Below are 26018 nucleotides of genomic sequence, written 5' to 3'. Positions count from 1 at the left end.
TCTCTCTCCGAGGAAACACTTAATGAGGTTATAGCTTGGGCTTGTGAACAATGCGTCTGCATTTTAATAGAAAAAATTTTCTCTGTTCAGCTTTACTTTCTTAGTTCCACAACTCTCTCCCTCCTTCCATTAGATGGGGTACAGTTCAAACCCAGTGTTCCCTTGGCGGGTGATGAAGGAGCACTACTATTTCTCAGGTGGTTCCTGCAGGTCAGGCACTGTGCCACAGGGCTGCACGGGTCCTTTCCCTTTTATTCCCCGCGACAACCCGGTGAGGAAGTCATTGTCTGTACTTTACAGATCTGGGAAATGAGGTGGGGGGAAGTAAAGGAAACTTTACTAAGGATTCAAAGCCAATATCAACTTGAAATTATCTGTGATTCCTCAAGACTACTCAGTTTCCATCCACCTATCCATCCATTCATCCACCCACCCATCCATCCATCCATCCATCCACCCACCCACCCATCCACCCACACATCCATCTACTCATCCATCCATCCATCCATCCAACCACCCACCCACCCACCCATCCACCCATCTACCCATCTACCTATCCATCCATTCATCCACCTACCCATCCACCCATCCATCTATCCAACCATCTACCCATCCATCCATCCATCCATCTACCCATCCATCCACCTATCTATCCATCCATCCACCTACCCACCCATGAATAATGTTTAGGGATCTGCCATGAGCCAGGCACCAAGGTATGCACTCATTTGGGACACAAATTTAAATGCATGTACAGGAATAAAGAATTGTCCTTGTCTTGGAGGAATTCAGCATCTAGAATGATAAACTCATCTGGAGAGTTTTAAAAAATCCTGTTACCTGGGTCACACTTCTGGCGAATCAGACTCTCTGAGGGTGGGATCTGGACATTCTATTAAAATTTTTTTTAACTTCCCGGGAGATTCCAATGTGTAGCCGGGTTTAAAACCAGCCCTGGAACCTGGTTCTTGGAGTGTGGCTGCGGGACCGGCAGCATCAGCATACCTGGGACCAGTTAGCAGTGCAGATTCTCAGGGTCCCTGCCCAGACCTGTATAGAACCAGAAATCCCGGGGGTGGGGCTGTGCAGTCTCTGTGCCAACAAAACTTCTGGGGGCGGGGGTGTCGATGCACAAGAGGATCTGAGAACTACTGAGCTAGCACTTCGCTGCTCAGAGTGGCTGGTGAACCTGAAGCGCCGTCAGCATCACCTGGGAGCACATTAGAAATACAGACTCTTAGGCTGGGTCCGAACCTGCAATTTAACAAGGTCCCAGGTGATCCGAAGCACATTCAAGAGGGAGAGACACATGGGAGCATTCTGCAAAGCCCTGAACACCACGCTCAAGCCTCTCTAACCACTGGCCCACAGGCAGGTCTCTCTCTGTCACACTGCTGCTCCATTTCTCATGGAAATCCCCACCACCCCTTATGTGTTTAACAGTTTGGTGCCTGCCCCTTCCACGAGAACATGAGCCCTGGGAGTGGGTACGTGTCTGTCTGGCTCACCACTATATTCCCAGCACCGGCTCCAGGGCCTGATCCCTGGCAAGCATTTGGGGACAATTTAGTGAACAAACTTTCATCATCTAGGCAGGAGACGGAGGCTCCGGGAGGGGTACAAATGCACCCAGCTTCGCACAGTGAGCTGAAGACGGGGTGGGGACACACAGGGGGCCTGGCCGAGCCTCCAGCCTGCAGGATGTGATGTGCAGCGACCCTGGGAGCGGAGGGCTGCTCACCCAGCAAAGTCCCGGAAGGCTGGCAGTGGGCGGGCTTGGATCCCCACCCGGCTCCCAGTACCTGGTGCACAGGTGGTGGGTGCCTCACACAATGTGCTGACTATTGGAGTAGAGAAATGAAGGAGTGACGGAGAAACTAGCAACCCTCTCTGTGGAGGGGATCGGGAGGCAGAGGGGATGCTTGGAGAGGGGGAGCTTGTTGAGGCAGAGACGAAGGGGCAGGGAAGCCTGGGAGGCTGTGGACCCACTCCCAGCGTCTTCCTAGGGCAACGGCTCACCTGCTCACACAGCAGCCTGCAGGGCCATCCCCCTGCTGCCAAACATTAAAAAAATAACCTCAGTGTTCATCCACAGGGCGTGGCTAAGTGAACCGGGGCTCGGTCACTCTTCGGTACACTAGGAGGTGTAAAAAAAAAAAGAGGTAGGACCTGGCTGGCATAGCTCAGTGGATTGAGCTCGGGCTGCAAACCAAAGTGTCACAGGTTCGATTCCCAGTCAGGGCACATGCCTGGGTTGCAGGCCATGACCCCCAGCAACCACACATTGATGTTTCTCTCTCTTTCTCCCTCCCTTCCCTCTCTAAAAATAAATAAATAAAATCTTTTAAAAAAAGAGGTAGATCGTTCCTTATGGGGTCTTGAGTGAACAAAAGAAATTATAGAAAATATGTGTGATATGATAGCTTCGTGTTTCCAAATTTTTCTTCCAGCAGCACTATATTTCTATAGTAAATATACATATATAACTGCATACACACAAATCACAACACGTGGTGACTGTTACTTCCGGAGAAGAGAGGAGACCGGGAAGAGCAAAGGGGAGCTTGGCCCGACGTTTCCAGCCGTCACGAGGACAGTGCGCATTATTCACGCGGTACCTGGCGACTACAGACGGATCTGTCTCTTAAAGAAGAGGCGAGGACGGGCACTCCGGGCAGGGGGACGGCACGGGCCGAGGCTGCGAGGCGAGAAAGTACCCGGCGCTCACAGAGGGTAGCGCACATTCAGTCCTTCGGGCTTACAGTCTCGCAGAGCACCCTGTCTTCTGCCTTCATGCATTCGACGAATACTTCCTAAGCACCTACTGTGTGTCACACCGTTCTCAGCAGCGGGGATACACAGGCACCTGAAGGGGGCAAGGTCCGCCCTCCGGGAACTTATCCTCTGGGGGAGACAGACGAACGAGTGGGCACGTAACTGCTGATAGGCAGGGGGACAGGGAGGCGATGAAACGGGACATGCAACAGTGTGGCTGGGTGTTCTGTTGGCTGTCCCTTCAGCAATGACCCAGAATCCGACTGTTCTCACCATTCCATCCGAGTCACCGTCGCTTCTCACTGGGTTGTGGTAACGCCGTCCTCTCTGGTCTCCGGGGGGTCAGGGTAGAGGCTGACATCTTTTCAATAGCTCACAAGGCCCGACGTGGCCTGGCCCTGGTTCTCTCTGTGACCTCACGTCCCCCGCTGCCTCCCTCTCGCTGGGCTGCGGCCACACCAGCCTCCTCACTGCGCCTCAAGTGCTCTGGTAACACACTGCCTCCGGGCCTTGGCACTTGCTGTGTCCTCTGCGCGTAAGGCTCTTCTTCCCGTCATCGTGAGGTGCCCTCCCTCGTCTCCTTCAGGTCTTCGTGCAACTGTTACCTTCCCGGTGACATCTTTCCTAGCCACCTTAACGAAACCTGTAGCCCACACCTCTGCACTTCCTGCCCTTACTGCTCCACCCCCTACAGTACACCAACGTCCACCCTGAGATGCATTTTATTTCGTGTTATTGTCAGCCTCTTGCCCTGACAGTGCCCAAGGGCAGGTTCTAAGGGAATGGGGCTTCATGCTCTCTTCCCAACACTTAAACCAATGCTGGGCACGTGGCTGAGACAACATGTGTTGAATGAATGAATGAGTGAAGAGTAACTGGTAATGGAAAAGACCTCTCTGATGAGAACTGAGGGATGAGAGGATGGCCCTGAGGGTGGGGGAAGGCTGGTCCAGGCGGAGGGCACAGCAAGTCCAAAGGCTCTGAGGGCAGAATTGTGCTTGTGAGCTACAGCCACGGGGGCAGGCCTGGGGCTGGGCCCAGCGAGCAAAGGGGCCGGGGGATGAGATGAGTCAGAAAGGCCGGCAAAGACAGACGAGTAGAACCTGGAGGCCAGGGTAAGAGATTTAGATCCTATTCTATATATTAATTTTTTTTTCCTTTTATTGATTCTAGAGAGGGGGGAAGGTGGGGAGAAAGAGGGAAAGAAACATCCATGCGAGAGGGAAACATCCATCGGTTGCCTCTTGCATGTGCCCCGACTGGGGACTGAACCCACAACCCAGGCATGTGCCCTGACCACGAATTGAACCCATGACCTTTCAGTTTATGGGATGATGCTCCAACCAACTGAGCCACATTAGTCAGGACTTCTATAATTTTTTAAACACTACGTCTTCTCTATGTTTTATTTATTTCATGCTCACATCAATTCTGTGAGGGTGGTGAAATAATGATTCCTGTTCAACAGACAAAGCAAGTGAACCCCCCAAAGGTTAGGCCACTGGACCAGGGACCCACGACTGGTAGGAGGTGAAGCTGGGTGCATTGGGAGCCTCTGCGGGGCTTCTCGGCTCCCTGTTCCCTGCAGAGCCCCCCTGAGTGCAGGCCACGTGGCTCCTGCCTCCCCGGGGTCCTCCGTGGAGCTGAGCCCTTGGAGCTGAGTCGCTCAATAATGCCTCTGTGACGGGCGGAAGGTTCCCAGGAGGAGGGAGGCAAGGAGGTCAGGCAGGAAGAGCAGCCGCTGTGGCTGCACCTGGGGCCACAGCTAGGGTGGAATGTCCCCTGCAGATCCCCAGAGTTCACGCCCTTGTCAAGAGAAAGAAGAGTGTGTGTGTGTGTGTGTGTGTGTGTGTGTAACCTGACCCCTGGGCCTTGCCCTGCTTATAATTTGGGAGCCACTTACTTCTCTCTGCCCCATTGCTCCCACCCGTGGCCTCAGCCTTGGCAGACAGCTGGCTCCAAGGTGGTGGAAAGGGTACGGGCAGCTCAAGTCACAATAAGGAGAGAGACAGCGTTTGTGGGGCCACTACTGTGGGGGAAGGACATCGGGGTCTGGGGACTCCCCGGAGCTTGATGGAAATCGATGGCTGAGTTTAGAAGCGGGGGACTCTGGAAGCAGCGGGCCTGGGTTTGGCGCCTGGCCCTGCCACGAGGCTGTGCGACTTTAAGCCGGTTACTTAACTCCCCCATGGCTCAACTTCCACACCTGTAAAATGGGCTCAGAGCCTAACAGGAGCGTAATAATTACATGAGAGACAGCACTGTGTACCGATAGAACAGACTTCGGAGTCAGACTGCCTACGTTCAATTCTGGCTGCCACTTTGCTGCGCCACCTTGATCAGGCCGCACGACCTCTCTGTGCCGCAGCCTCCTCATCAGGAAAAGGAGGTTAATAACTGTGCCCACGTCTCTCAGTTCTGGGGACTGAATGAGTGCACAGACGCTAATGTCTGCACACGGCCAAGCGCTGGCTCTCATGGTGACGGAGGAAGAGCAGCATTAACTAGATCTGCATTGCTTTGAACAGTGCCTGGCACAAAGTATGTGCGCACGAAACTTACGGACACAAGGCAGGGACTCGCTGAGGGGACGGCTGCCCCTGGGCTCCTCCCACTAGTGGCAGCCGGGCGGGAACATGGGCCCACTGTTTCTAATGCAGTGGCGTGTCAAAAGAAACTTGAAATCCGGATTTTTATCCGAATTGTCCCAATTGTTACAACTTTTATTTAAAACAGTGCAATCCAGCCTTGGCTGGGTAGCTCAGTTGGTGAGAGCATCGCCCTAAAACACCAAGGTTGCAGGGTTTGATCCCTGGTCAGGGCACATGCAAGAACCAAGCAACGAACACATAAATATGTGGAACAACAAACTGATGTCTCTCTCTGTCTCTCCCAAATCAATTTAAAAAACAGTGTAGTCCACACAAAGCCGCACCTGAGGGTCAGACTTGGTTGTGAGCTGCCAGTTTGCAGCCGTGGCTCTGAACGCACTGTGTGGGGGTATTTGATTCAGAGGACGATGACATGGAGTTACAAGTGTGACTTCTGCACCATGCCCCTGGGGTGTGCCAGGCACTTTGCAGAACATCACCTCATTTAATCCCCGGGACAAGCACCCCGGGAAGTGGGCCGTGGCCACACCTCCACTTGACAGGTGACAAAACTGAGGCAAAGAAAGGTTCCACGACTCGCCCAGGATCGCTGGGTTGCTGGGCAGTGGAGCTGGGACTTGGAACTGGATTTTCCTTACTCAGCGCTCTATGCCTCGTCCTAGCTCTGCCGACTCTGAAATGAAGATGGTCTTAAGGTGGCCTGTGCCTTTCCAGAAAGAAAAGGGGGACTGCCTTGGAACGGGGCTCCCTACACCTCCGCAGATTCTCAAACAGGCGGGGGCGGTTTACATGAGTGCTCCGAAGTGCCAGGGAGAAGGAGGGTGTGTTCTCTGCCGCGAAGTTTGGACATGGGAGCCCGGCCCCTGCGGGTGGCACTGGGAGCAGGGCTGTTCCAGCTTCATTACTAGCGTGTAAAGGAAATGTCACTGTCTTGGGGACATCGATAATTCCTTCCAGAAGCCTGGAGTTGTTTAACAGCAAATTCCTCGTGATGTTAAATTTGACTAGACACACGTCTCTTTGGGTTTTCACAACAGTTACATAGCATTGGTGCCCCAGGAGCTGTCATCAGATGCAGATCGGGAAGGAGGGACAGCCGGGGGTCCCAGGGTACCAACCCCAAACCCCGGAGCAGGCCTCGTAAAGGGTTAAGCCCGGTGGTTAAACAGAACAGCTTCGTGCCTTGTGTTAACTCCAGCTCTACCAGGAAGGCCGACAGGTCCCAAACAAGCAAACAATAGCCGGAATTGTTCTGGTGAAAACTAGTCCGGCTGCATCATTTGCCAATCATTTTAAACACCAGCTTAACTCTCCTCTGCTTCCTTGACTTCAACCCAACCTGAGAGCAAAAGGTGGACGAGTTCTTGTCCCCACACCAACCCCCTTCCGACGGGATGCTCGCCTGGATGCCACGACGGCGGGAGAGCCCCAAGCGACAGAACGGGGGCCCAGGGCGCACCCGAAACTGCCTGTCGTCTGTGGACGTGTCGGCATTTCCTGCAACGGGAGACCGGGACAGGAAGTTCGGGACCCGAACGAGCACACTGCACCTCGGGTGGCCAGCCCAAATTCTCAGCAGCGTACACTGAAGTTCTGGTCCAGAGGCGACCGTCCGAACGGCCGGGGGAGAAACCGTTACAATGACAAGTGGTACTATGGAAAGGATGGGTGTCTGCGGATGTCGGCCCCGTCCTGGGTTCTGTGGGGTCCACAGGGACCAGCTCCGGTCCGCCGTAACTCACACCAGGCCTACCTGCGACGTCACTCAGAGTCCGGACATCGGCGTCGGCAGTACGCTTCGGCTGACCCAGGCAGGTGCTGTTTCCAGGAAGGCTGGGTGAGACCACGAGTTCTAGCATTTCCTTGTACCTGCAAGAAAACACAGGGAAACGTCGTTTATTCATCAATTATGCATGCGTCCTAATGATTCCTACTTCTTTCCCTAAGCGTAGAAATGCGAAAGCTGATTACCTACAGCCAGCCGTCTCGTAAAATTCTACATGATCAAAATGCACTGAACTTTTCATGAATTGAAATGAAGAACGCGCTCCCCTCCGGAGACAAGGCCCGCTTGATTAAAACTTTCCCCTCCTTCCTGCCGTGTTTTGCCATCAGAAAAATTACATATGTTGGTCTCTCTGAAATGCATTCTGAATGAGCCGGAGTGGCCCAGGGAGACTTCCCAGGAGAGGGAGGGAGAAGCAGGTAGGGGGAGGGTGTTTGAATGCAGATTCCCAAGAGCCAGAGGCCTGGGGAGAAGTCGGAGCTGGCTGCAGTTTAGAGGGACAAAGAGGCACGGTGTGACATGGTGTGACATGTTCAGACAGAGAAAGGCTCAGAAGGCGTCACTGACATCACGTCCCTTGAGGCAGCAAAACTCGCAGCCTGTCGCTGTGGTCCCTCCCAAGGACGAGTACACGGCTCCTGAATTACTCACGATTTCGATACAACGTTACGGGGGCAGGGGAGGATAGGGACAGCTCTCCCGAGTCGTTTTCATCTTTTATTGAAAGCTTTTCCCACTCCTGCCCTATGTCAGTAGTTATTCCGCCCCCATCCCTCCCCACCGCGGTCAGGAAGTGAGGCTTCTGGCCCACGCACGGAACATCGCACACGGCAGGTTGCAAGGGGCTGCATTACAACCAGCACCGTGCGATGCTGGTTCAAGCTGTCCTCAGAGAAAGGCTAAGTTCATTGACGGCAGGTCAATCTCCAAGGGCAGGATCCGCTATCAATGTGTTAATAAACACAATGCACCGACAGAGGGCAAAGTGGTTCTGTACTCAGATTTCATTGTGAAACGGTTGTGGATTCAAATCCCAGGGTCACTACTTGGTACCTTGAGCAGGTTACCAAACGGCTCCGAGTCAAAAGTGTTCTCCTCTGGGCAGCGGGGATCATCAAAGCACCTCTCTGACAAGGTCACGGTGCGGTGGGAAGAGATGATACACGTCAACAAAGGACTTAGCAGGTAGCAACCTACATGCCCATTCACTACCGCAGGAATGAGTAACTAGGCAGTACGCTCACAGAATGGAATACAATACAGCCCCGAAAAAGACAGGATGCAGCTCCCCACAAGCACAGCAGACTGCCAAGCAAAGTACTGAGCAGAGAGGCAGAAGGGCGCCCAAGGTATGCTACCACTTCCGTGGGGTGCAAGAATACACAAACCAGTAGTACACACTGTTTAGGGACACAGACGTGGGCCATAAAAATAGAACAGTACGTGTGGGGATGATAAACACCGATGTCAGGACAGTGGTTAACTCTGGGAAGAGGAGGAGGATGCAATTCGGGGAGTGGTACCCTGGGGATTTCAACGGTGCGCGTAACATCTTATTTAGCTCAGGGGTTGACACTGACCATAGCCTGTCCAAAGCCAGCCTGCCATCTGTTTTTTTTTTTTTTGTGGCCTGTGAGTCAAGAATGGCTTTTACATTTTTAAATGGTTGAAAAAACCAAAAAGGACAACATTTCATGACATGTGAAAAATTTGTCAAATTCCAATTTCAGTGTCCACAAGTGATGTCTTTTGGGGATGCGGCTCTGTTCATTGGTTAACTGAGTTGTCCTTGACCATCGTCACGCTGCAACTTCTGAGTGAGTGCGAGAGAGACCCGCAGAGCTGGGAACATTTAGTATCTGGCAGAAAATATCTGCCAACCCCAGCTTCCGCTGGCCAGCGCGGTGATGAGCAGACCGCTGTCAGGTGGGTACCACATATCTCTATGCGCCCGAAACGCTTAATTTTTAAAACAGAAAGAAAAAAACACTCATTCCAGGACTTACACACAGGAAGTCCTTTATATATGCTTTTTAATCTGGTAAGAGAATTCCGCTGCTTATTTATACCAGCTGACACGGGTTTAGCTCCTAAATCTCCCCAGGGACACATGCATGCTGTGTTTGCCCGTTTCCCTTTTAATTTGTTTAATCCTAACCTGTGGGTATGTTACTGGTTTTAGACAGGAAGGGGGTGGGGAGACAGACAGACGCACAGACACACAGACACAGATGTGAAAGGGAAACGTCGATCGGCTGCCTCCTGTACGCACCCTGACCGGGGATGGAACCCTCAACCTAGGTCTGCGCCCTGACTCGGCCAACCGAGCTGCCCGGCCAAGGCTGACTCTTTTCTTCGTCCCCCGAAGCCACGGACACGCCAGGAGAGAGGCCTAGGAGTCTTGCTCTTTTAATACATCAAGCATATTGTACGGAGCTCAGCAAATGGCAGACACTGACCCTACTGGCTGTAGGTGCCAGAAAGTTGCACACTATCCACACTCATTCCCTTCATCCTTTTGGGTGTGTGCAAATAATTCCAGGTTAAAGAATAAACAGTGATGTTAAAAATAGCACTGGTCTCTAAATGTCCAGGTGCCATGAGCACGGGTATGAGAGGCAGCAAAACGAGCTACCTTTCTGCATCCTCAGGGCTGAAACATATTTAACGCCATTGCCAATGTTTTAAAATAAAGTGACTTCACAGAAGAACCTAGAATTTCAGCTTCTCTTGAAAATGAAAGGGTAATGCCACGTTTCTGCATGGCAACGCTTACCTGGAGCCAAACAGAGGCAGGCCAACTTAGTCAAGGGATGCCACAGTCCCCACCCCTCCCTAGTGCCTTACGTTTGACCCTTCTTTTCCCTTGGCATTTCCTCCTGGTCTCCATAGGCCTTTGCATTTGAGATCCATTCTATTGTATCATTTTGGAAAAGCTTGACAAAGAAGGAAATAGCAATGTGACTTCTGGCCTCAGTCACATGGCTTATTTATTTTACTGAGTGTCGCTGTCATCCTCAAGAGCTCTTACCACATCCAAACAGCACGTGTTGACATTACGGCCGGGCAGGAATGTGTTTGTGAGGCTCAGCTCCGGGACGGAGCATTACTCCTGGGGCTTTTGGTGCACTCACCCCTTGCCTACTCCCCTCGCCGACCACGCCATGTGGAAACAGCCTGTACCGCCTCCGCCACAGCGCCTGCCCCGAACCTTGTTCACTCTGTCATCTGACTGGCGTCTGTTGCGGGGTGGGAAGGAGGAGGGCCTGGAGGAGGAGAGGGATTGGCAAGGAGGCAGGGAGGAAATCTATAGTGGAGTGATTAGCTTCTTGCCGCAAGACTTTTAAAAAATTCCTGTTTATCCTCATTTTTCCATCCGGCCCCAGACAATGATGCTAATGTATTAAATATGTCTCCTTGAACGATGTCACACTGTTTTAGGTGTGACGCATTTTAATTCACACGAATAATGTTGTATATGAGATCTCGTTGTTTGTCAGACTTTCTTTCCCCCAGTCTGCACCATGAGTTTAACGTGTATGCATGTTGCTGGGTGACGGCCCAGCTTGTGGCTAGAATTCCGTGCTGAGCTCTGCTCTGTCGTAGCTGCGCATCGCCCTGGGGATGAGCCTCTAGGACGCCTGCCCCTCTCGGCTGCCATAAACAACGCTGCAAGGAACATCTTCACTGAAACAGAACGAACATCTAAACATACAGAAAACATACAAATAAAACGTATCGATGTGCATGTTCGCACACTGTTCCTTGTAGTCCCTGTGCCGTTCCGGATTCCTGGCAGAAGGACAGAAGCATTGCAGTTTCACAGATCCCTGCTAACACTTGGCGTTGTCCACTCTTCTAATTTTTGCCAAGCTGATGGGTGGAAAATGATATCTCATAGTTGTTTTAATTTGCATTTCTATGGTTACTAGTGAGTTGAAACATATAGTCACATAATTATGGGGCATATGAGTTTCTGAGAACTATTTATATCTTTTATCCTTGCCTACTTTTCTACTGGATTTTCTTCCCTTTTTCTTGTTTTTTTTTTTCCTTGTTGGTTTGTTGCAGTGCCTTGTAGAATCTAGGTATTGGCTCATTGTTGGTTTTATTTCTTATTGTTTATTTTTTAATATAAATTCCTTCATTTTATTGGGGTCTTTTAAAAACATTTTTTAATTGCTGTTCAAGTACAGTTTTCTCATTGTTGGTTTTAGATGCTGTAAGTTTTTCTTAATCTTTCATTTTGTTTTCTTTATTTATAGTGTTTTATAGAATAAATTTTTTATATATTTGCCCAATAATTTATTTATTTTTTCTAAATGTAAAAATTGTTTCCCTAATCCTGGGGTATTAAAGTTTGTCTATACTTTAAGCTATCAACTTGGAATTTTACCTTTCATATTTAAGCCTTTAATTCATCTGAAATCTTCCACTTGGTATGATTTAAAGTTGCATTTTCCTCCAATATTGGAGAAAATGAAAATAAGTCAATTTTCCTGAAATGTATTAAGCTGTCTAATTGAGTCTACCCCCCAGACATGCTGGCCTAGTCTGCATTTTTGGTTCCATCTCATTACACCATCAAAAATAAAAGCTAGAAAACATTGTTTTAAGGCACTGGAGGGCGACCAAGGCAGAGTTCGAGGGCCCAAGATCCCAGAGAGATGAGAAACGGACCAAGTGAGGCTGACCTCTACCACTTTTCCTTGCAAGACATTTGCCAATTTATAAACACAGAGGAAAAAATTAAAGGCTTAGGGTTTTCTAGCCTCATTGGGCTGGTGGGGTGGGGGGGGCGCGGTGCAGCACAAGAATTGGAGTTCAGGGCTACTCAACTGGAAGGCAGCTGGCAAAGATCGTAGAGATACGAGAACAATAGAGAGGTGAGCTGACTATGGTTGACAGTTACTACCTCTGGGGCATTCGCTGATACCTAAGCTGGGGGGGTGGGGTTGGGGGGAGGCAGGGAAGCCAAGCAGGAAGGGGAGCTAAGGAGGCATGCAACGAAGCAGAGCGTTTGGCAACCTCCCAGGACCACGGAGGCGAATTTTAGAGTGCATGGCTCGCCAAGGATGAGAGGCCTTGGTAAACACACCCGGATTTCTTTCTTAATTTTTTAACATGTTGTTTCTCCATGATAATTTAACACACACCAGGCTTTTAACCGGCACCCCCCAAGGGTTCCTCCCTGGGAGTCGGGGCAGAGCAAATAGCTCCTGCCTTGAGCCGTCTTAATCCTGCACTGGATCAAAGTGATTTGCCACCTGCCAAAAGAAAAGTAATTTTTCTCTTAGGGAAGACGTCATCTTCCAGAGTCTCCGTAATTTTTTATACACGGTGCTTAGCATTTAATAAAAAGTGACCAGACATGCAAGGAGACAAGACCAAATGCTCACAAACCCAGACGAAAATCCAAACCCATATAAGATTCAGATATTGGGATGATCAAACATGGACTCCCCAATCGCTGCAATAATATGATCGTGATCCTGGATTTAAGGTGTCGAATGCTACGAGAGGGAGGAGAGAGAACAAGGCAGAGACAATATTTAATGGGAAACTAGTAGAAACATTTCCCAGACTGATGAAGGGGACCAAGCTAAGGGAATAGAAAAGTTCTGTGGATCCAAAGCAGGGTAAACGCAGAAAAAAACACCCCGAGTGTGCATGTCATGGTCAAACAGCACCTGGGTGAGAATAAATTAACCCTTAAGAGCAGCCAGAAGGGAAAGAGGAGACGAGTTAATGTTAAAGAAGGAGTAATAAGGCCTTCTCAACAGAAACGATGGATATAAAAAAAATGGACTCTCACCTGCCAATGTAGAATTTTATGCCAGTGAGAAAATCCTTCAACATGAGGCAAACCAAAATTTGGATTGTTTGCTACTGGCAGACCTACACTACAAAACAATGCTCTGCAGGCATGAAAATTCAGCAAGGAATGGAGAATAACACAAAAGGTGGACATGTGAGTAGGAAGGGGATAAACAAAGTTAACTTGTTCTGGGGACCTTGCGTTTTCCCGGATGTCATAAAAGTACTAACTTATAGTGAACTTTCAGATTTACCAAGGATGCATGCTACAATGTGAAGGGTACCTACTTAGAGGATAATAATTCAAAAATGGCTACTAATAAGTTAATAGAGAACAAAATGAAGTAATAAAAATACTTGATTAATCCAAAAGAAGGGAGAGGAAAAAAAACATAGAAGAGGTGAAACAAATTGCAAAAAAAATTAAATGATAAATTTAAACTCATTTATCAATAACTGTAATACACATTTACATTACACTACAATAATTACATAAAATGGAAACATCATAAATTATAAGACAAAGTTTTTAAGACTAGATTTAAAAAAACTGCCTACATGATTATTATAAGATTCTTTTAAAATATAAAGATACACAAAGATTCAAAGCAAAATGTTGTAAAAATTCATATGATGTGAATGCTAATTAAAAGAAAGCAGAAATAATTTCAAACTGACTTGCAAATAAAAACTATTATAGAGATTGAGAGGAATATATAGTATTCCTCTTGGTGGATGATAAAATAATCAATCCACCAAGATATAACAATATAACAACTAGAAGGTTTGTCCTTAAAAAAAGAAAACATTTGTCCTTCCTCAAATTAATTTGCATGGTAATTGACTCTAAAGGAAATAAGTCAGTTGCCTGAGTCTAGATCTTTGGTAGGCAATGTAAGATCTAAAATTCAAACATACTTATCACAACATCATCCTTCAGAGGCAAATAAATAACTACCACTAACAAAACTGAAGCAACAGAAATATTCTGCTCACAGCCCTGGCTGGTGTGGCTCAGTGGACTGAGCACCGACCTGTGAATCAAAGGGTCACCAGTTCGATTCCCAGTCAGGGCACATGCCTGGGTTGCTGGCCAGGTCTCCAGTAGGGGGAGCAAGAGAGGAACCAAATATTGATGTTTCTCTTCCTCTCTTTGTCCCTCCTTTCCCCCTCTCTAAAGATAAAGAAATATTTTTTTTAAATGAAATGTTCTGCTTGCAAAATAAGCAGGATCTTAATTTAAGAGCTGGAAAACTGTTCTTTCCTGCTACAGCTTAGGTGGCACTGCCGTCTTGCAGGAGCAAACCCCTCACTCAAAGTGCAGCAATATGGACAGAGTGCCAAAAGCCCTTCCAGAAAGTCCGATCACGGCTCTCATTTCCCAGGCACCTGCTACATGCCAGGCAATTTTCTTGATTACTTTTACATTACCTCCTTTAATTCTCTCAGCCACCTTGGGAGGTGGAATTATCCACCCTCTATTTCCCAACAGGCCGACTAAACACAGGCGTAGGTCTGAGCAAAGCATCGGCACCAAGGAAATGTGAATCATTCCTGTCTCTCGAACTGGTCCTGTTCCGCCATGATGCTCTAAAAGGACGCTTTTTACATTCCAGCACACGGTGGGTTTTACGTTCGTGTTCTGTGGGCCATATTGTTTTATTATGGAATTACGTGGGGCAGTGGAGGAGGGAGGCCGCTATCTTTGGTGTTCTGAGACCTCTCAAGGCCTTAACCTGGCCCTGATTGTACCGCTCAGTTTACAGGTAATAGACATAAAAATAACGAACACTTAAAGACCACTTACTCTGGAGCCAAGAGTTTTGTGTGTGTGTGTGTGTGTGTGTGTACACACACACACATATATATGCTCATTTAATCCTATGAAGCCGATGAGGAGCTGAGGTTCAGAGAGTGACTGGTGGTTAGGGCTGGAACCTGGATTCACAACCAGGCGCCTTGGCTCCGGGGTCTTTGATCTTAACCACAGCTTGTCAGTAAACCTGGGTAGTATTTGAACCCGGGGCCCAGTTCCAGTGTGTCCACTAAGCCACCGAGGCAGAGCACCCCTCCCCCCGGCCCCCCTGCTCTGTCATCTGCTGCAGGGGCTCCCATCCGAGCTTTGTCTTACTGGCTGTGTGACCTTGGGCAAGTTATTTTGCTTCTCTGAGCCTCAGCCATGAGGATGGAGAAAATACCTGTGCCCTTCCTGGCAGGTAAGTCAGGGAAGGCGTGAGCAAGTGGGTACCCCACACAGGGGGGCCGCCGTGGATGTGATCTGTGCTCGCTCAGACGAAAGCCTGACACGGACACTCCAGGTAGACACTGGGAACTGCCACGGAGATCATCCGACAACCACGGGTTCCTACTGAGGCCTGGTGGACAGAGCTGAGCTCTCATGCAGTTTAGGGGGAGGCTTCCTGCCCATCTCCCCCGTCTCCCCTCCACACAATTACCTGAAACAGGAGACCGGCTTATCCTCTTTGCGGGAGAGGGAGGAGAGAAATCAGACAGTCTAACAGAATCTGGGGGGAAGACAAAGACTTAGCTTCTCTTTCATGAAGGCAGAGAAAGGGGGCAAAGGCATGGGATTCATTTACAAAAAAAAAAAGTTTCTTCCCCTGAGCAGCACGGTTGCAAAACCCCGATACCCCTGCTGCTTCAGAACCCGGCCCAGAGGAGCAGGAAGAAAGAGGCACTCGAAAGCCCCGCCCTCTGGCCTTTTCCTTGGCCGGCTGCTGCCAGCGGCTTGCACCATTTGTTACCCTTGTCACCACCCCTGTCCCCAGGGACCAAGAAGCACTGGGGGAGCGTGAGGCTGCTGGAGGAGCCTGAGAGATGACAGCTGGAAGGTGGGGGGTGGGGGGCGACTTCAAAGGCTGGGACGGATCAAAAGCAGATGGAGGCTCCCAGGCGGGTGGGCGGCTCACCTTTCCACACCCCCCTGAGCGCTCTGGCTACCTTGGCTGAGAACAGTGGCCCTGCCTGCTGGATGGGGAGGACAGATGGCCAGTCGGCCAAGGGAACTAGAGAGAGGACCAACTCCTAACATCTTTCAAGGGCCGAGAAATCCAAACCTGCCGACAGCGACTGCAGGCTTCTGGATAGACAGCAGCTGCGGCCCCAACCTGGACATTTCTGGCCGCCTCCACCACCCCCATTTGATTTCAATTCGAAATACATCTGCTGAGTGCAAACTGGCTTCCCCCCATCTCAGGGGGAGAGGTGCTCCCACCAGAAGCCCGGGATTGTCCCCCTCCTCCCTCTCCTTCAGACTTCAGACCCAATCCATCACCGGGTGTCATCAAGCTTGCCTCCTAAACATCCATGGAACCCACCAGCTGCTCTCCCCCTCCACGGCCATCGCTCAGGGCCACACCACCGCCCTCTGTGCCCCGGACGACCACTGTGACCTCTGCACCCACCTCCCTGGGGCCACGGTGGCCTCCCTCTGTTTTTTCCTCCCTGTTGTGGCCTAAGGGACTTCTGACAACATAAATGAACCTGCCCCCTCAGCTCATCCTGGCTTACAACCTCCGACTGCTTTCTGCTGTTCTTAGAATGAAGCCAAGACTTCTAACACAGCCCTGATCTGGCTCTCCTTCTCTCAGTGTCTCAGTCCAGCACACTGGGCTTTGCACATGCTGTTCCCTCTGCCTGGAACACCATTCCCTTCCACTCGCCCTTCGGGGCGGGTCTCAGCTCTAGCATGATTTCCCCAGGCCCTCCCCGAGTAAGGCCCACTCCCCTACTACAGCTTCCATGAGCCCACCTCCCACCCATTCACCAGGCAGTGGCTGTAACCATTTCTACAAGTGTCTGTAAGTTATTTAATTTCCATCTGTCTGCCCAACCAGACTGTAAGCCACCTGATGAAAGGAACTGTCTGTTTTGCCCGCCATTACATTCCCAAAATCTTCTGCAGGGCCCGGCCCTTGAGGGCTGTCTAATAAATGTGTCTGGTGTGTAATGGGTGAATGTGGTGCATGAATAAATGCACCCATTCAACCAGTATTTACCAGGTGCCTGCTATATATGTGCCAGTCACTGCCATCGTCACCACCGCAGATGCGACACTCACTGACGTTCCTGCCTGGCCCCTCCAGGCACGAGCTTGAGACCCCCTGCTGTACTCTTCCCAGCATGAGCACTGTATGAGGGCGTGGTCGGAAGTACCTGGATGTCGGATGAGACAGTCCCCGGGCCATCCCAGAAGGGAGCAGTTGTCCAGAAGCTCCTGCCCGGAGGACACCCAGTGCCTGTTAACTGTGGTTGTTATGCCATTAAGCTCTGCCTGGTTGTCTTGTCCTCGGCAGGCTGCTCCCCGCCCCCGCCCCCGCCCCCACAGGTTTACTTTTCCAGCTTTACTGAAGTATGATCGACATACTGTATAAGTTTAAGGTGCACAATGAGATGATCCGATACACATACATATCGCAGAATGACCTCAGAGGTCAAGCTAAGAAAGCAGGAGGGGAAAGTGAAGGCGTCCAGAGCCACAGCACAGAGAAGGAAGTCATCGCTGAAGAAGAAATACGGCAGGGGCAGCGGGTTCCTGGGATTCGGCCTGGTGGGTCTCGTGGCAACAGCATCCTTTCTTTTTTCGGAGGAGCTGCCTCTCCCCCGCTCTCAGTCCACGTGGCTTGGGTGGGGCTGACCCTGAGCCTGGCAATTAGCATCTCCCATCCCTTGGTCTACTGTGATTGGCTCAGGGGTGGTGGTCACGAGCCAATGGGGGCCAATGAGAGGCCCAGGATAAACTGGAGAAAAGATGTTCTCTCCCACTGGACTGATAACACGTGCATTACATCTCTGGCCTTCATTGTGAAAATTAAGAGTAGGAAATTCGAGGGCTGCTCTTACTGTGGCCTCCCTGAATATCCACAGAGAGGACCCTACGTGCTACAATGGTACGGTCAGAAGCCTTTCCTCCTGTCTACATCTCCATCCCCCACCCCATCTCCCTTACAACGGGGAAGGCATCACCTAGTAGGAGCTGTGGGGACAGGGCTGGGATACATAGGGAACCGCCTCCCCAGATGAACAAGGTCCTTTCAGTCTCTTCTCCAAAGGCTGTGACTGGAAGAAGACTATGAAGAAGGCAGACAAAGTAGGGGCACAGCTGATGCTAAATTCACTCACTGATTCATTCACCGAGCCAGGCTGCCAATCAACCATTCAGGATCACCGAGTCTATGCATATTGCATGCCAAAAAGGAAAGTCTGCTTTTGGACTAATTTATTTCACTTTTTTTTTTTGAAGGCCAGGGATTTTCTAGGCACGGGGGATACCGTGTCGAGTTAACAGACAAGTTCTCTGCTCTGCGGAAGCCGACGCTCTAGAGTGGGACTTGCTGTCCAGTCTCAGGTGGCGCTCAACAGCGGGTGACCCCGGGCGAGCCAGGGTAGAGGCAGCCGAGTCGCCAAGACGTGTCTCCTCCAGCTGAGAAAATACCTGTCACCTCTCCTTTCTTAAGATAAAAACTGAGCCTCCCAGGTCATATCTCAAAATGTTTGTAAAGAAATATGAACTTCTCAGATCAAATTAAAGTTGTCTCTGGCCACAATACCCCGCCCGCAGTATCCACAACCACTAACAGGATGAAGAGCTCTGAAGACCCTCCTCGGGCCACTGGCACGCACCAGCGCCCACTCACACCCTTCAGGACAGGACTTTATCGATGTGTTTTAACCAGTGCCACTGATCGGTACATCCTGTTCCAAGACCTTTTTCACCCTATTAATAAAATCTCGATGTTCTTTTCATGCCATGCTGCAGAGATGCAGCTTACTCCTTTTCACGGCTGTATAGCATTCCCAGGTGTGTCTACCCCGCCGGTCCTTTCCACCAGTCCTCGGGTCTCTCAAGTTCTATTCTTATTATAACTGATGCCACACTGCCCGGGGCAGGCCCACTAGGGTGCACATGTGCGCAGCCAGCACTCTAGGATTGGTGCCCCAAAGTGAAACTCCTGGGTCCACCATTTGACATTGTGAAGGGCACTGTCCGAGTGGCTGGTCCCGTTTCTGTCCCCAGTGGCCATGTCCCGCCCTCCCCCTTGCATTGTTTCTATTCCTGAAAGCTTTTATCCAGAACTCTCTTAGCAAGACAGAGCCGTGATTTTCACATGCCCCCACAGCAGGCTACCCCTCAGCGCCACCGCTTAGCCTTCTGTTCTGGGGCGTCCTGCCAGGATGGGGAACCAGCCTGGGGCTGGAATCTTAGCCCCAGGCTAAGCTCTCCCACTCGGGCCTGACAAAGTCTCATCGTGTGGCCCTGGTGCAGAACAAAACCCGTGGGGGGGGCGGGTTTCCTGACGCGTCCCTCATTCCCGATGGCATACCAAACAAGGGCCCTTTGTTTTTGGCGGATCCAGTTTTGCTGTCCATGGGATTAAAAAAAAAACCACTTTTATTTTCACTTCATTCAAGATTCACAGGAAGTTGTAAAAAAGAGTACAGAGAGGTCCTGGGTCCCCTTCCCTCAACCTCCCCCCCGGCGATTACGTCTTACGTGACCACAGCACAAGGTCAAAGCCAGGAAACCGACGTCGGTGCCAAGTGCGTCTCTGTGTAGGTTGGTGTCATTTTATCACACGGGCAGATTCCTGTACCCACCGCTGCACTCAAGACAGAGAACTATTCCATCGCCACCAAGGTCTCCCTCGTGCTGTCCCTTCACAGGCACACCCAGCCTCGCCTCGCCACCCCCCCCCCGACCCCCGACACCCCTAACCCCTGGCCTGCACTACTCCATGCTCCGGCTCTGCGATGGCATTTTGAGAACGCCACAGCAATGGAATCATACAGTATGAGACCTCTTGAGATCGGGTTTTGGTTTTTTTTTTTTAAACATGACTAAGTTTCATATGCCTGCGTTTTACAATGCGTTTTTCTAATACTCCCTGGGCCCACAAGAGGCAACCTTCAAAAACGTCCCCGATGTGTGGGGACCAAGCGGGACGGGACCACACACGTTCTGCTGATTTCAGATTGGGTTCCGCAGGCCCCGGAGTGGAATCCACAGCTTTATAGAGCACGTCTCGTGCAGAGCCATAAAAAGAAAGAAAAAGAAGAAAGCCCACAGCTATGACTCTTGCTCCAAGGGAAGGCATGATGGCTGGAGACTGTCAAGTGCTGGGGGCCAGGGGGAGCCCCAGGCCCACGACCCCCAGGAGAGAGGTGAGTGAGCAGCAGGCTGGAGGCCGCATTCCCTTCGGCTGCAAAGGCGTTTTGCTTTGACTGTACTCACAGCCCCGCCCTCAGTGGATACCACACAGGCGTCACCGCCCATCACTGGTCCTCTCCTCCTTGCTCATGCAACCACAGCCGACCGCAACGACCTGGCCCTGTTTTAAACCGTCTTCAACCAGGGAGAGACTCGTTCTGAGATTACAGAGCAGGGCATTTTGAGTGGAGGGGAAAGGGTGGGAGAAAACTACGGGCGACATGGTAAGAGAAACGGAACGCTAAAAACTGAACATCCGAGTATCTTCCCTCCACCCACATCCTTCTGTGTGTCCCCAGGAAGCAACGGCCATCACAAAACCGAACATAACAATAGTCCACGTGCAGGAGACGCTGTCTGGGAGCCAGGCACTGTCTGAAATGCTATTCACGTTTGCGCTCGCTTACCCTTCCCAATGGCCCCCGCGAGAGTGGCAGAACTCTGGCCCCATTTTACAGATGAGGAGAGCAAGGGCTGCAAGGCTGGCACGGGCCCGAAACCAAGTCTCAGTAGCGGAGGTGGACTTCGTAAAGCCGGGACACCTGACTCGGAATGTCCTCCTCTCCGGCCATCTGCCACCCACAGCAGCAGATGTCTTAAAATTAATCTTCCCTGATGACTGATCTCCTCTGATTACATCGTTACCCTGAAATTGAAAGGCCCCGGCAGTGATTCATGAGTTTTTAAATGTTTGTGTTCTTGTTTTGAGGTTATCTCAATTTTATGCAATTTCATACAGTGAGGTTTCTCTCCTCTCTCCCTCTCCCTCTCTCTCTCTCTCTCTTTCTGGTAAGATGCTTCATGGAAGGCTAGAACTTTTTTTTTTAAACGAAAAATCTCCAACATGTACAAAAGCAGACAGAATAGTAAAATGAATCACCAAACACCTATCACTGAGACTTAACCATTTTCAAGATTTTACCATAGGAGTCCCTTCTAAGCTGTTTGGTTGGTTTGTTTTTCTCGTTGAAGTTTTTAAAACAAATTGAGACTTCAAGGCTCTTCTTTCCACCACACTGCACTAAAAATATGGACACCTTCTAGTGTGACACCTGACCGAATTCACAGGGTTCCAGTGCCATCCGGAACACTGTCCTTAAGCAACCCCCACCCCACCCCGCCCCCAGCTGTCTGCACATGGCCTTGGAAGGCTGGTTGGGAAGATTGGGGATCTGGACAGAGTCCACGTTGCATTTGCTTTCTCACATGTATTTAATCTGGAACAGCCTCCCCCTCTTTTTTATGCAGACTATTGACATGTTGAAGAATATCTCACACACTGGATTTTTCTGTTTGTATCCTCATGGTGGTGTTTGTTTGTTTCCCATTTATTTACTTGAAAATTAAATTAGGTTCAGGTTCATTGAAGGGTGGGAGGCAGTAATGTTTCACAGTCCTTCCCATTGCATCAGGAGGGGCGAGTGTCTGGGTGACCCCCCCCCCCCACCATCTACCGGCTACACTCTCCTCCCCCGATTCTGAAATTCCCACAAACCTCTGATCTAATGGCTTCATCACTCCTGGGAAAGATCAATTGATTTCATTAGGGGTTTAGAAATTTTAAAAACACTGAAAGGAGAAAGAGAGAAGAATATTACAAAAACATTAACGCGTATTCTTGCAGATTGCTGCCACAAGTCTCTCTTCACGGCGCTCCCCCAGCCAGCCTGCAGGGCAGGCAGAGCCGGCAGGACCTGGAAGAGGGGGGGACACGCGGGCTCCCTCGGGTGCCTGGGTCGGGTCCCAGCTTTGCCACTCGCTCGTGGTGCAGGATCTTGCTTGACTCAGTTTTCTCAGGTTTCCAATGGGGATAAAAATGGTACCCGCCTTGCAGGGCCGTTGTGAGGCTGAAATGATTCACCATCTGTATAGCCCTTAGAACAGAACAGGATCCGAGTGAACTCTCTTTGGCACCCCCTCCCCCAACACCCCGCCATGCGGGAGAGGCCAGCATGTTAAATAAAAGTCCTCAGGTCCCATCACTAGTGACAGGCAGAGCTGAAAGGCAACCTCGTTCCGCTGCATTATGTCCCGCCGACGGAATGTTCCCCCACATTTTGAAAATAATCTCAAATAATTAGGAGAAACACTTTTTGGCCATAATGGCTTCTGAATGGCTTCATCTAGCGCCTAACCCAAGGCCCCACACGGCACTGCCCTGAGCACCTCTCCGCTCCCGGCTCCTCAGGACGCCGCCCTTTCGCACTCACGGTTCCTTCCGCCACAGTCCCTCGTCCCCAGACATCCTGGACCTGCCCTCTCGCTCCACTTAGGTGTTTTCTCAGACGCCACCTCCTCGGAAGTGCCTTCCCTGATCACAATATCAAACCCACTCTCCCCTCTCTCCAGCCCCCTAGCCTCGCCCCCAGCTGTCCATCCCCGATCCTGCTGTATTTGTCTTCACGAGGCTGATTGCCGTCTGGAAATACGCTGCACATTCACCGTCTGGGGTGGCGGCGGGGCTCTGCATGCTGGGCGTCTCGCGTGGCGACTGACATCGACGCTGAGCAATCAGCCAATGGGCAGCAGTGAAATGAACACCGGGAGAAAAGCCTACAGTTTCGCACAGCCTTATACACGGAATCACACACGCACTATTTATCAATAGCACTTTCAATATTTCATTCTTATTTATCGATCTATTTATTTAGTTAATCCTCACCCGAGGACACATTTATTGATTTTTAGAGAGAGAGGAAGGGAAAGAGGGTGAAACATCGGTTGGTTGCCTCCCATATGTGCCCCACTGGGGATCGAACCCACGACTCAGGCATGTGCCCCTGACTGGAGACCAACTCTGCAATGGTTTGGTATACGGGATGATGCTCCCACAAACTGAGCTGCCTGGCCAGGGCAATATTTAATTCTTTTTTACAAAAGGAAAATAAATGTGTGCCCATGGTAAAGGAGTGGAACAGGGGAACACCGAGCCCCTGGCACTGCTGGCCAGCAGGACCCAACGTGTGCCGGGGCAGAGTCTGCTAGGTGGTCTCTGGTACATACGCCTTCACGTCTCCCCTGCTTCTGCCATAAAGAAACCCCTGACTCCCAGCAGGGCATGCGGCCACCAGGAATGAACTTCCCAGCTTCCCTTGCAGTTGGGCTGTGGCCATGAGGCTCAATGATGATCGGGATGGAATCAAAAGTGAATCATCTGACGTGCAGACCATGTCCTTAAGGGAGGGGGGCAAACCCCCCCGGCTCTTGCCCGCTCCCACTTGCCAGAATGGCAGGAGAGCCGTCTTGGGCCACGGAGGAAAGGCAGTGTTTTAAGGATGATGTGACAAGACGGAAGCCGTCTGGGGCACGGATGACCTCGGGGAGCAGAGCTGCTGTGAAGGCTCAGACTTCCGCACTGGAGAGAAACACTCTTTTCTGCCACGCATGGCCCCGAGTTCAGCTCTCTGTTACACAGAGTCACACCTGTGTCTGCCTGTCTGTCTGTACTTATCTGCCATCTGACGGACTGTCTTCAGGGCACTACATGTGTGTTTGTGCTCCTTTGTGCAGCACCAGGATGTTACGGGGAATTCTGAGCGCACACACAAATACCCAGACTCATCAATGCACCTCCCCATGTCCGTCACTCAGTCCCAGTTGGCCACGGTGAACTCACCGTTCCCAGCGATATATCAGTATGAATCTCTAAAAATAAACAAAAAACTAAAGACTTCTTTCAAAAACACAGCCATAATACCATGATCACGCCTACAAAATTTCCTTAATAATACCCCAAAAGATATTAATCTATTCAAGCAAAAACTATGTTGTGTATTTTTTTCATTCCCATTTAAAAATACACTGTGGGCAATTTTCACCGTCAGTGCACCTAGAGCCGCCTAATTCTCTTCACTGGCTGCAGAGGATTGCGTTGAAATGGTGCACCGAGGTTTATTTAGCCACTCTCCAACTGTGGACATCCGGGTTATTCACAGGTTTTCATTTGTTTTGGTTTTGCTATTTTAATCAGTGATGCAATGAACCTCTCTCTATCTCACGTCTCAGCCCGGCTACTCTTGGCATTCTGGGCTGGGCGCCTCCGTGCTGTGAAGGGCCGGCCCGTGGATTCTAGGCAGCTCGGCAACCTCTCTGGCCGGCCGCCTTCTCGCTCGGGAACAGTACCACCGCTTGTTCCCCGGCTTGTAACGACCACAAATGTCCCAGACATTGCCAGATGTCCCCTGGGGTTAGGATCACCCCAGTTCAGAAGCTCCCCTCCAAAGACACCCACTCAGGCAAGGAGAGCACTCTAACTTCAGCACCCGAGGCCGGCAGAGAAATGGAAACAGGGGTTTTCAAAAAGGCAGCCACTTGAGAGAAGTATCAGTTCACACCCGCTCTGGGTTTTAGTCAGTTCCTCAGCTGCGCTCCAATGATGCTTACCACGAAAACCTGAGAATTGATTCTTTACGAAGAACTGCAGTTAAGGGTCTGCAAATTTATCGCGTCAATTAAAGACCCCATTGAGTTGATCTTTTTCTTTTTTTTCTTAGCAGCGTGCCTGGGACAGGTATCTATCTGATGGAAGAACGAAAGATGTGTTTGATAAAACTGGCCTGGAGGTGGTAACAACGTCCTAATAACCCGGATCGTCTGGCACACTTCCTCTGGTAGGGTTATGTTTGTTTCAGGGAACACGTGAGAGGCTCTGCATTCCCCTCCCCCCTACATTCAACGATACATGTATTGTAATGGTATTTGTATGCAAAAGGAGGAGGAGCTTCCAATTCGAAGTGAAACCTAGACTCAACAGCCTGAAGCACACCCCTCCGCTGAGATCTGCCCTTGGCCAAGTTTAAAATCCAGCCAGAACCTGCCTGAGAAAATGAAACAAACCCCAAAAGGGTACACCGTGGGGCTGAAACAGGCCAAGGGGGGTTCTAACCAGGCGTGAGGCTCCAGTCGGTTGGCTCATCTGGTGATGCCTCAGCTGGTGACAGAAGGGCCCTGGGATCTGTCATTCTGGGTCGTAAAAGCACAGTTATGGTCAAGACAAGTAAAAAACAAAACAAAAAAGATGATAAAGACAAATATAACGGAAGACAAGAAAAATGAGAGAACCCTTAAGGGAGATCTAAAAGTAGAGTTTCATAGATGGTCACAAGGGTTAAAGTCACGTATTCAGTCCACAGACACTACTGAGCACCCACTATGTGCCAGGCACTGATCTCGCAGATGCAGAGAACAGACTGACAGCTGTCAGAGGGAAGAGGGGCTTGGGGCACTGGGCGGAAAAGGTGAAGGGATTAGGGAAAAAAACCTCGTAGCCACAGAGAGAGGGAAAGCAGGGTGGGGGGAGGTGGGAGAGGGTGCGGGGGGATGAGTGATGAAGGGAGAAGGCTTGACTTTGGGTGGTGAACACACAATACAACATACAGTCGATGTATAATACAACCGTACACTTGAAGCCTATATAATTTTATTGACCAATGTCACCCCAATAAATTCAATAAAAATCTAAAAATAAATAAATAAAGGGAATGGTTGAATAATAACAAAAAAAGGCTGTTCCCACTCCATCCCTAGAGCGTAGAGCGATGCCTGGCAGAGAGAGAGAGAGTAGGTGCTAAATAAATATTTGTTGAATGAATGCATGCATGCATGCATGAATGAATGAGGTGCAAGAGCCTGTAGGAGCTCACTCGGCTGTATCCTGGGTGTCAAGGACAGTTTGCTCGCACGTCGCACTTTAAAGTTCTGCAGACACGCAGCAGGGCTACCGTCCTTTCCCTCGCCTCGTCCTGGCCAACAGAGACGGCAGCTTTCTCCTCGGACACAGCCCTGTGACCACAGCCAGTCC

The 26018-nt window shown here is 50.4% G+C and overlaps 1 protein-coding gene across 6 annotated transcripts in view; it reads right to left on the bottom strand.

Annotated features, from left to right (window-relative positions):
- The window catches only part of EYA2 (EYA transcriptional coactivator and phosphatase 2), a 203312-nt gene that overhangs the window by 125935 nt on the left and 51359 nt on the right, over positions 1 to 26018 (bottom strand). For 4 of the 6 annotated variants that reach the window (XM_036009933.1, XM_036009928.1, XM_028524136.2 and 1 more), the window contains one exon: positions 7141 to 7256. In XM_036009933.1, the coding sequence (XP_035865826.1) occupies positions 7141 to 7246 (106 nt within the window). In that variant the 5' untranslated portion in view covers positions 7247 to 7256. Of the gene's footprint in view, positions 1 to 7140; positions 7258 to 15446; positions 15637 to 26018 lie in introns of those variants that run through there. The other 2 variants (XM_036009930.1, XM_036009932.1) reach the window with 2 other exon arrangements.

This window comes from Phyllostomus discolor, chromosome 9, assembly GCF_004126475.2.
Source record: "Phyllostomus discolor isolate MPI-MPIP mPhyDis1 chromosome 9, mPhyDis1.pri.v3, whole genome shotgun sequence".
Classification (NCBI taxonomy): Eukaryota; Metazoa; Chordata; class Mammalia; order Chiroptera; family Phyllostomidae; genus Phyllostomus; species Phyllostomus discolor.
This window is presented reverse-complemented; position numbering and strand designations above follow the sequence as displayed.